This window comes from Lissotriton helveticus, chromosome 11 (genome assembly GCF_964261635.1).
Source record: "Lissotriton helveticus chromosome 11, aLisHel1.1, whole genome shotgun sequence".
Taxonomy (NCBI): Eukaryota; Metazoa; Chordata; class Amphibia; order Caudata; family Salamandridae; genus Lissotriton; species Lissotriton helveticus.
Window position 1 is genome coordinate 807,741,552 of NC_136072.1, and position 12,227 is coordinate 807,753,778.

The 12,227-nt window shown below is 47.7% G+C and overlaps 1 protein-coding gene across 1 annotated transcript in view; it reads right to left on the reverse strand.

Annotated features, from left to right (window-relative positions):
- Positions 1-11,927, reverse strand: part of LOC144791996 (uncharacterized) — a 125,987-nt gene extending 114,060 nt beyond the window's left edge. Inside the window, exon 1 of the mRNA XM_078666864.1 lies at positions 11,733-11,927. Within this exon, the coding sequence (XP_078522990.1) occupies positions 11,733-11,790 (58 nt within the window). The 5' untranslated portion in view covers positions 11,791-11,927. The remainder of the gene's footprint in view (positions 1-11,732) is intronic.
- Positions 11,928-12,227: the final 300 nt, after the last annotated feature.

Here is a 12,227-nt window from a genome sequence, read left to right on the forward strand (position 1 = left end):
CACCAAGAGGGAGGCATACTGATAATTAAAGTGATCGGATGTTTTAAACCTATCCGCCTTCCTATTGTTATGATGGTCTAAATATATTCTCATTTTATTTTAGACCTAAGTGACCCTTGTTCTGACTACCGATTGGACCTGTATTATTAGTCCAATTTAAGGTAAAATATATTTGGTTAGATATTCTGCTCTAAGGATAAACATTTTAACCAGCATCATTACACGTGGTGCAAGATGTTTTTTAATACTAAATATTTATATTTCTTATGTGTTGCTTCATTACAGAAACCTTTTATTTGGCTTCGATTCGACGTTACTTGGAACGTTATATATATGACCATACTAAACTATCACTTTGAGATACTTGCTTCTGTGATTTAACATATGTATATGGGAAGTACACTCTGTTGATGCTCCCTCCGCCCCTTTTGGCTCTCGATTATGCGGAAACATAGCTTAAACATATATAAATATAGGACTAATGTTATCTCATGACAGAAAATAGATCTGGCGTTTGATGTAATGAGGCCATCAACCGTATTATCAATTACCATATTGGTCTCTATGTATGTCACTGTTCGCTGCGTTCCTTTCTCTCAGTATACCATCACTATATGGGATCGTATACTGATACATTGTATCTCATGTTGGAAAACAGATCTGATTTCGGGCATAATGAGGCCATCTACCGAATTATCAATTACCATATTGGTTACCATGTATCTTATTGTTCGTTGCATCTCTTCCTCTTTTTCTCAGAAAACCATCATTATATGGGACCGTATACTAACACAGTGAAGCCATTTTTGATGAGATTATGATAGGAGTTTCTGGGTGAGTCTTATATACATTTATGACTGATCCATTCTGTACACTCATCAGTGGCTATGGGCTTTATTACATTTTGGATGAGAAATCTAAATCACTCATATGTTGCACTAATAAAACTTCCATGTAGGCAAATTCTATAGCCTTGGTATAAGCTATAGAATTAGACAACTTTGCTTCATGGTGATCAATGGCGTTTAACTTATCTTTTTTTGATTACTCTGGTGATTTTTTTAAACTATTTGCACTTTCCTTCTCACCTTCAGCTTTCCGTTCTGTCCACACTTTTATTTCACTTATAATATTTATTTGGTGTGTGCTCATTTGATGTTTTCAGTCTACTAATTGACCATAACCTTTACTAATTGGGTCTTAACTATAGCTCTAATCGCTATTGTTAGATGTATACTGAGTACAACTTATGTGGCACTTTCTTTTCTGTTATTGTAGCCCTGAGGAAGTCATTGGGTGATTTGATCCCAAGACGAAACACGTGTTGGCTGTTTGGCTGTTTGGCTACTTTGGATGATTTCAACTACGCAGGATCATCGTTTGAAATTTGTGAACCCAAATCTACACATAAAGAAAATAAAGACTTTTCTTGAATGATATAATTTGAAGGACTCTCTTTGGATTGACATCTTTCTTTAAATACTGTATTTGATTGCTCGGGAATTAAGTTTGTTCTCAACTATTTTTCTTCTGTCTTCACAGAAGAATGATTCTGGCACGTTAATGGTCGTTGGCTTTGTGTTCCCTAGAGCATTTATCACTATTAATCTGTTCTTTTTACTCTTACTGGTTCTGCGCAACCCAACCACGTATCGCAATCTTTTGCTGAAATTGTGATGTGCACCCATGATGCGCACACACATGCACCAAGGGCATGTGTGTGTGTGTAACCTAAAACTTTAAAAAATACATTTGCAAATTACAGACAAGTTTGATTTGTCTGTAATTTGCGGTCCCAAATAGCGAAATCGCTTTTTGAAAGTGCTTCTAGCATTGCACGTAAGGAATCGCAAATTGTGATTCCTTAAATGCAATCACAATTTAGGAATTCTTAAATTGTGCATAGGAAATACTTTCATGGATCTCCAAAGGCCAATTTGCAAATGGACGATTTTTGCGAATCGCACCGTTTGCGATCGCAAAAACCTTTGATGCATGTGCCCCTTAGTGTTCTGGGAGAGATGCTTGTAAAGTTAATAGACGCCATGAATCGCAGCAGGAATGACTACACTGGTTGTAGATGAACAAATGGTCAGCAGTATGGTGGGCTGGATTTCGAGTGGTTATGTTTTTGGTCAAACATGACTACAACAATTTGTAAACTGGAAAACCAGCGCTCAGCTAAACTCATTTGCAAAACCTTATGCCTGTATTTAGAGAAGTATGGGAAGTAGGGACAATGCAAATATGCTAGAAGCTCCGGACAAAAGTTTGCCCCTGAAATGCTAACATTACAAGGGGAAAAATACAGTTGTCTTAGGCCTTTCCTTGTTATTTGCCGCCACCTAGTGGTGTTACCTTGAGTCTGCTATCTTACCTCGCCTCATAGAAACCTCAGTACTAAGGGAAAGTTAAGGTAATGGGAAGAGGCACATTTCCACTACTGCCCCTCTACAACCTCTTTACTGCCATTACTTCATATCACCAATACTTTAGTGGGGACGATACATGGAGCACAACGTTACTCTAATGTCCAAAGTCCAAGTTCTAGAGTTACAATAGTAAATCTTCCCTATTTCTGCAATGTTAAGTGGAAGTAAAGGCCAAAGACTATGTAGTGGCTTTTGAGGTAGTGGCATGCAGCTGACGTCATTGCCAGCTGAGTTGATGGCTTTTATCACAGGTGAAGACAGAGCCTGAATAATCTGAAACCCTGAACAGGTAGGCACCTCGGCCACACTACTAGCCATTTCAAGGAGCAGTAATATTTGGAAATTATTGAAAAATAAAGCCAAACTTTTCTAAAATATTCACAGGTGCACACATCTCTATTGCAGTACGTCTAGAACTGGCGTTTAATATTTCAAACCTCTGCCCTCCTTTCTCCCTTTGTCTTCGTAAGAGCCCTGCATCATTCTGCTAGAGCGCTTAGATACAAGATGGGTTCTAGTGGGGAGGTACATAAGCCCGATAAAGAGGAGATAAATGAAACAGCTCAGTTTGTTTAGCTCCGACATTCAGAGTTGTGTCTTGTACAGTGGCCAGACAAGAAGGGGGCAGTGCAAGCTGCTACATAACAGGGGCACACGCTTGAAAAAAAGTCTAGAGGTTTATTTATTTATTTATTTGAAAAGTTTTATATAGCACTGGCTAGACCCGAAGGTATCAGAGCGCTTTACATGAGGAAGAACATAGTTTCAGAACATAGTTACAAAGTTACATAAGTTGCTGGAGCATAGGTTGAAGGCGTAATCACATTTAAAAGACATGAAAAAGGAAGGAGGCATAGAGAGGTTAAGAGACCTCTGTTTTTATTCATCTAAGATCAACGAGGGAGTATAAGAAAGCCTCCTGCTTAAATAAAGGCACAGTCGGGATTGGGAATCTGTTGCCTTTGCCAATGGCATTTGTGAATGCGGACATTTTGGCAGTATGGCTGAATTCCACAAATATACACCAATGGTTGAGGTGTATTTCTAAAGTAAATGAAGTAGGTGAACACACACAAAACCATAAGTTAGTGACTCCCCCTGGTATAATTGTGCATGTATTCATTTAAACATGTCTACTCCTGAAAAATTACAACTAGGGCCGTTTTTCATACTAGCGGAATTTGCACCAAAAACAAGAGCAGTCCCAATGGTGCAAATGAATCCATGCATACGTTCAATTAGCTCATGAAAATTTAGAACACATCAAATCAGACTCTTAAATAAAGGAGTTGTAAACAAAGGCAGTTTATGCATAATTGGATGGCCAAGTGTCACTTTTTCTGCAGGCTTACCCCCACTTTTGCATGGTCAGTCCTGCTCCCCTCCCTAAGCTGCTACAGGGTGTAAATGTCGCACTTTTTTGCGGCTAGCTGGGCAAGGAAGAGAAAAGCTCGCCACAAGGATCTGAGCTGCCAGACAACACACCTTGAGAGACCTGGTTGAATGTCCCACTATCAGCCTTTCAGCTGCTAAAGAGGTACCTATTGGTGACTGCATGACTGGAGGGAGGGGGGGTGTTGGAAATGGGATCCCCGGCTGGCCAGGGCTTTCGCCAAAGTCAGTCAGAGACCACCACACCCAAGTCAGGGCAAGGGAGTTACACGCCAAGATAACCCCTACTCACCCTCTAGGTAACGTGGCGCGAGCAGCAAGGCTAAACTTGGAGGCGATGTAGGCTAAGTATTTGCGCACGCACCCCAGCAACAACAACCAAAGGCCCACCACAAAGGGAACTCCACACAAGGTTATATATAAAAATAGCCTTTGTATTACACCAAAACACATTAGATAAAACACACACTTTACAATGTGCCAGAGGCACGGGCAGAATTTACAGGGGATATGTACAAGACAGGGCCACCTGGACCACTGTCAGGAATCAGAAGTAGCACTTTCAGAAAGTAAAATGACTTTAGCACAAAATAGCACACAATATAACAATAGAGCGCACAACCAGTAATTACTGGTAACCAGGATCTCACTAGCACCACCTGTACTAGGGAGAAAACAACCACCTATGTATTACAATACCTGTAGGGGTGTAAGAGGAAAACACATGATGCAATGCATAACATTCATTCAGAGGTGTAAAGGAGGAAAACACATGATGCATCACAATACATTCAGAGGTGTAAGGCACATGACGCATAAAAACACATTCAGAGGTGCAAGCAAAATGAACAATTGCGCCAACTCACGTAAGTCACCACCTGTGACTGTCCCTAGGCCCTCTGGCCTTGTTGGGGCTAGGACGCCCTGTGTCCAGTGTCAGGGTCCTAAACGTAGCAGTTGCCCACAAAGTGCTGGGCAACTGGTGCAACAATGTTTGAGCCTGCCAGGGCTCAAGAACACGAAATGCTGCCTTGGTGGAGCCCCTCACGGGGGACTCAACTTTGCAAATGCCCCCTGAGCCTCTCTGGGCTCCAAGTAAATCACAGTGCCCTCCTTGAGCCTCTCTGGGCTCAAAACACAATTGTGGGGTTGTTGGAGTCCCTCACGGGGGACTCAGAAACACATCATGCCCCCCTGGACGCTTCGCAGCGCTTCTGTGCGCTTCAGCAGGGAGAAATCAACCACCCCTACCAAATCTCACGCATCTCGCGTGAGTCGCGTATCCCTCGAGGCACACTCACCGGGTCTCCTGCGGCGGGCGGCTGCTTCCCGAGAGCTCCCGCTCCTCGGGCTCTCTGCAGACTTCTCCCCTGGGCTCTCCCTCGCTTTGGGAGCCTGGGGGGGACAAGGAAAGACGCCGGCTTCTCCCCTTACCGGAGCACGGGGTGGCCTCCCGTCTGCTTCCGGTTTCCTCTCTCCTGCCCCCGGCCTGCCTGACTTCCAGGTCGCGGCTGCGGGGCGGGACTTCCGGCCGCTTCCCCCGGGGCCGCGCTGTGATTGGCCGACGGGCCCTGCACTTCCGGGTCGTCGCGGGCAGCGCGGCGGCCCGTTTCAGGCACTTCTAGGCGGGGGATGAATTTACCGAGGGGTCGGCACCCTCGAGGAAAATGCGCAAAACGGGCGGCAAGGTCCCTGGCAGGGTGGGCACCTGCCAGGCGACAATACCCTCAAAAATAAGCGAGGTGGCACTCGCTTGGGGCGGACAATGCCGGGTGGGCACCGGCCTCCGCAGACAAAGCGCTCCCCGCGCTAGAGGCAATTTACAGCGCTCCCTGCGCTAGGCAGACCATCACAGCGCTCCAAGCGCTATAAACAGGATAAAGCGCTCCCAGGCGCCCTCAGCAAGCAGGGCAGAGTCCCAGCAGTCCTTGGGCAGGCAGGGGGGGCAAGGCTGGGCCCAGAGCCAGCTCACTGGGTCTCCAGGCAGGGAGACACCCCAAGTGGCGGTCCTCTGGCCCAGCAGCAGCAGCAGCCCCCTCAGGATCCTGGAAGAGAACAACTTCTGTGGGGACACAGCCCCATTTTTATACAGTGCATTCCTTTGTTCAAGGGTGCAGAGTGGGGGCGGAACCAGTCGCAGCTGGTTCTTGAGTACTCTGTTTACCTCAACCACCCTCTCTATTCACTGGCAGGGCTTGGGTCATTAGACACACCACAGGGGGGCGGAGCCAGCATTGTGTGGGGAAAACCCAGCCCATCCAGGACACAGGTACACTCCTCCCACACATCACTCATGCTAATCTCCCACTCACCACCGGGCAGACCCATCCAGACTTCCTGGAGCCTGGCATGCCAGCCAGCTCCAGCCAATCACACGCCAGCACCCTCACAGCACACGTACAGCCATGTCTAGAAATGGCGCTTCGCTACTAGACACATACATGCTGCATACACCGTTGCGCAGCATTCACTCACACGAGTTCACACATACCAGACTCAAGCCTGTACACCCCACGCATCAGGAACTACCAGGGACACATACATTCCCCATGCATTCCTATGGGCGGGCAGGCCTAGCTCAGCACATGCACTCAGAGTGCGCACGCACTTTCCACTGGGACACAGTGAAAGTGCGCAGAATCCAAAAATCACCATCTCCAGGTCACCATTTCAAGCAAAAAGTCTAGGGGTGAACCTGCCCTAAGGGCCAAAGTCCAACATAACCCCCTTCCAGCCAAAACGCAGGGGAGACCAATCACCACCGTGATGGACTTCCCTGCTTGGGGCGATAGAACACGGACGCGGGCCCACAACTGCAGGGACACCCTCCTGTTCTACGCCACGGTGAACCCATGGGATTCCTTCTAAACACACTGTCTGGACCAACTGGGCTACCCCACTGGTACTCCCAAGTTGTCCGCGGCCAGGACCAGGCCCTGGGCCACCCAGGTGCCACTGGTCCATGCCAATTCGCAGAGTGGGGGGTAGTAACCCCTGGCACATAGGAGCCATTTTCCACTCTTCCTGTCCGCAAGACAGGACTAGACTGCCACTGGTTCTCCAGCCTAAGGCCTACAACCTCAGGTGGACCAGGAGTCTCAGGGAAGGCTCTCCTCCCCTTACCTCTTCTCCTAGGGTTCCTCCTCCTCCGGCGAGGGGTACCCCTAGAACGCCATTCCAACCCAGGACTTATCCACTCAGGTTGCACCGGGGTCAGAGGTGGGCTCTCCCACCCTCTGCACCCCCTTCCAGAGGTCTGCCCTCTCCCACCTGGAGAAGTTCCTCTGGAAGAAGAACCGGTCAGGACACTGGTTACAGTCGTCCTACCCTTCAGGTCAGGCTGACCCTGAACCTGGCCTCCCAACCTCCGGTCTAAAACCGTTGGTGGAACAATTGCCTGGCACTCCAGGACTTCTGGGGATTCACACGCAATCCCCCTGAGGCTAACAAATGTCACATCTGTTGCGTGACTGTCTGTCTGGCGCAGATCTCCCGCCCTCTGTCCACCTGACAGTGCGTGACGATCCCCCAGACCAGAAGTGGTGTTACCATGGTCACTACACGGGAACCTAGCCCAACTGGGTAGTCCCTGACCCACTGGTCCTTCCACTGGGGAACTCCCCCAATCACTCCTCACTCTGGACTCCTGTACCCTCCCTACCGGAGCGGTACTGCCAGACTCTAGAGCCACAGGAGCTCTGTTTACAGACACTCCAGGTCCTCTACTCACTAGGAGATCCTCCTCAAATGGGCTAACAGGACAGCCTAGGTCCCCAACCTGGTGTTCCCTCAAGAAACCACCCAGGTTCTGAGACAGGGCTTCGGGCCTCTGGGGGCTCTCAGCCACCCACTGACTCCTGCTCCACTGAGCCAGGCAGTCAGCCCCTACACCCTTCTCACTAACCAGGGACCTAGCTGGGCTACACTGAGCCTCTTCCACCACGCTGGGCTGGAAGATCCCTGACCCACTACTTTTGGAGTCACTCACCAATGACTCTACAGAACCTCTGGTCCCTTCCCAGCGGTCTGCTTCCTCTGCCAGCTCACATGGTTCAGACAATCCACACCCTAACAGGTGTTGGCGCAACCCTGGTGAACAACAACTGAGCAACTGCTCTCTGAGAAACACATCGAACAATAGGTCCCAATCACATTTCGTGGGCTCCCGTACCCAATCACACAGGGCTTCACAACAGTCATCCTCAAAGTCTTCCCAAGACTGATGAGACGGTTTCCTAAGGTTCCTAAACCTCAACCTATTCTCCTCCTCTGGGGAAACAGGAACCATACTCTGGGAACTGGGACTTTCTAGACTGAGATTTAAATAGCTGCCACCACTGGACCCAACCCACCCTGGGGGATCCAGACACTCAACACTGCGCGCAGGGGATAGTCTACCCTCCAGAGCTACTTTGCCTCTGGTGGCGGCCCTCTCAGCCTCCTCTATCCTGTCCTGCGCTAAGACCCTCTCGGTCTCCAGCTGTTGCTTCTTAACCTCCAGCTGTTGCTTTCTAATGCCCAGCTGTGCCATAGCCTGGGCATGCTCCAACCTGAGCTTCTCTAAAGCCAGCTGGTGCTCCCTTTCTCTCCTCCTATCTTCCAGCTTCTCTGGGGACAGGGAAAGGGATGAGGCGCTGCCTCCTAAACTGGACCCAGCAAGGGACTCCCTATCTATGGGGTCCTCACTCTCTGCTGGCGTCCCTGTGCTATCATCTTCTTCCTCCTCAGACTCTTCAGGGCTCCCCTCTGACCCACCACCCTCATGGTGTGAGACCCGGGCCCTCTCCGCACTGTGCTCACGCTCCCAGTCCTCCTTCTGCCATTGGATCAGGTTACCCCTAAGTTGGGACTGGGTGTCTGACTCATTCACTGCAATGTCTCTCTCTTCGCAAAACTCTCTCAGTTCATGCAAAAACAGACCCCAGACATTAAAAGCAGACTCCATCTTGGCAAGATGCTTACAGACACGTGCAACACAGGGGACTGAACAATCTGAAGTAAGAGGACACAATTCCAAAATTTCAACAATCTCCTTATCAAAGAGAACTCATACTCATGCGTCCAGGAAAACACACCATTCATCCACACACACCCTCCCCTCGGATCGGTAAGGCAGTTTCTACCACCCCTGACTTCTCAACCTGACCAAAAGCGACACAGGTACCAAACTCTGGAAGCAGGGCGGGGGACAAATGTACTGAACACAATCAAATGACACTCTTCAGGAGAAGAAACAATGGAACTTCCAAAACAATCCCCAAAAATGTTGTCATCTAAAATGCAGAGTTTTGTGGTGCAGCCAGCCGCTACTAAGGTACAAGGCAAACACAAATCCTTATCCCACCGCTGCCACCAATGCAGTGCATTCCTTTGTTCAAGGGTGCAGAGTGGGGGCGGAACCAGTCGCAGCTGGTTCTTGAGTACTCTGTTTACCTCAACCACCCTCTCTATTCACTGGCAGGGCTTGGGTCATTAGACACACCACAGGGGGGCGGAGCCAGCATTGTGTGGGGAAAACCCAGCCCATCCAGGACACAGGTACACTCCTCCCACACATCACTCATGCTAATCTCCCACTCACCACCGGGCAGACCCATCCAGACTTCCTGGAGCCTGGCATGCCAGCCAGCTCCAGCCAATCACACGCCAGCACCCTCACAGCACACGTACAGCCATGTCTAGAAATGGCGCTTCGCTACTAGACACATACATGCTGCATACACCGTTGCGCAGCATTCACTCACACGAGTTCACACATACCAGACTCAAGCCTGTACACCCCACGCATCAGGAACTACCAGGGACACATACATTCCCCATGCATTCCTATGGGCGGGCAGGCCTAGCTCAGCACATGCACTCAGAGTGCGCACGCACTTTCCACTGGGACACAGTGAAAGTGCGCAGAATCCAAAAATCACCATCTCCAGGTCACCATTTCAAGCAAAAAGTCTAGGGGTGAACCTGCCCTAAGGGCCAAAGTCCAACAGGGGGCTGCCCACAGGTGGAGCCCGGCACAATGCAGCTTCAGGAACATGTTCACCTTTAGAGATGCTGATGCGGAATGTGGCATCTGCAGTTACAGGGCCCTGAGAGTGTGAATGAAAACCATGGAGACTGTTTCAAAGCCCTGACGTCTCGTCAGATTAGAGGCAGAGAGCACGAGATTTGCCCAAGATCAAATGGTTTGAAAAAGTTCAAGATCCGAGACGGTCACGCAGTACTGCTTGCTACAAACACTATAACTTTACCATCATATTGCATTTTGGCTCATAGACCATGAAACTGGAGGCTGCCTACTCTAAGGTGATATATAGTGACATTTCTTTTTTACTCACTTCTTTTAGAATGGATGTAAAATATCCCAATCCTGACAAAATATGGAAATTGAGGAATACATTCTAAAGGTGATTGGGCAGGAGCATACAATTTCATCTAATGGAAAGACCAGGATTAAAAATCATGTCTCCTGGTTTGTTAGGTCCAGGATCCCCCCTTTTCGGAGAAACGTCAATGTGTAGTAGACCTTGCCTAGGTTTATAATTCAGTGTTTATTTCCAGCATATTTAGGTAACCTGCTAAACCCAAGATTAGATGTCAATGTTCCTCGGTCCATGGCTAAAATGTACTCCCTTGGACCACTACTAACAGTGATGCCTGCCCAGACCAGTGAACTGCTCCATGTGTTAGGGGTCCTGGCAAGCTATTTGTTTCTGGCACTTACAAGAAAATATTCTTATTTAATGGGTAAAAGACAGAAATAGATTTTGAGACCATTCCTGTGGGTCCTTATGCAGTATATGGCTACTGAGCAGTATCCATGATGTATACAGTTAACATTTGCATTTAAAGGTCTAATACTATGTTAGTACATTTATATGAAAGACATTTTTAGTGTGTAAACTTACATCTCAAAAGCTGGCAATTAGAGCTGTTAAATTTTACTCAAATGGCACTAAAGAGAATATAACTCAAAGACAGAGTGACAAGGTCATCACACTCAATACGCCAAATATTCAGCTGAATTACATCAAAGAGCCCGATTTAGATAAATGAGATTATGGAACCAAACCCCAAAAATATGCTCCCTTATTCATAGCCCCTTGCTCCTAAACAAATGTCTACTCATGCCTCCAGTGTGCAAAGTGTTTCCACACGGGCAAAGTGTCCCCATGCGCAAAGGGCCATCCAAAGTGATAACAGAAAGTTGTCCACTCTATGAACCAGGCAATGAGTCACTGGTCAAAGCAGCCTAACAAAGTGTGCCCTCACCACTGAAGGTGCCATACAACCAACATACTCCTAGAGATCTGAATGTGACTACAACCTCTGACCAAGTTCTACCCAAAGCTAGGAGTGTGCAAAATTCACTTAATCCACTGAAGTAAAATTCCAGGAAAATTGCTTGTAATTACGCGAATTGAATATCCATCGGAGCTGCATTTTAGCTCGAAATGTGTCCTCACCATGAGGATACATTTTGCACTAAAAACATAGCACACAAAGAAGAACTGACTCCAACAACAGTCACTTGATTTCTGGTTGTACCCATGCTATATGCTAAATCTTCTGCTGCACCTGGAGGAATCAATATGTAACTGCCGTCATGGTGTAATTTGGGGGATTTCTTGTAAGAAGCATAACATGAAATTGTCAAAATTACATGAATTAGGCTGGCGTAATTTAGGTTTCACCCAGAAACAAAGATACACAACTTCTTAAATAAATGATTCCCTGTTAATAACATCTCCCCACAGCTGAAGCCAAACTCACAATGGTAGTAACTCAGGTCATGAGAACATTCAATTGACAGGAATATGTCCCCATATTCAGGAACACGCATTTCTTTTAAGCCCTACCTTTCCCCACAGTCCGTATGAACAAGCAGTGATGCTCCCCTTCTTTTACCTGTGGCTGTGTGTAGCATCAGCGGCAAGATGAGGAGAGCTGCCATTGGTCCAGCCATTCTCCTCTCTTCTGACCAGGACAGGGTTCTTCTCTGGCTGTCTGAGTCGATCTGACAGTGGTGGTTTCAGATACCGAGGCTCAAGCCTCTTCACTCCATATTCTCTTTGAATAATTTAGTCACAGTTCTGTCTTCTTGTTGATCTGTCACACATTGTCAGACGCAGAGGTGCAAATGCACATCCTTTTATAGCTCAGCTCTGAGAGGGGCAGATCTTCCTTTCACCAATCGGTTCCTCTTCACACATTTTCATGCCTTTAGTACAGGAACCCTCAAAAGACTGTCCTCGCCTTACTAAATTTTTCCGCCATCATCTCTCTATAGGGCTCAATCTGTCCACAGTGCAGCTCAAGAGGTGAATGTACTTGCAGCAGAGAGAGAAGGGATATCTGCCTGTTCCTGACTGCTGTCCCTGTGATAACACCAGAGCCTACAGT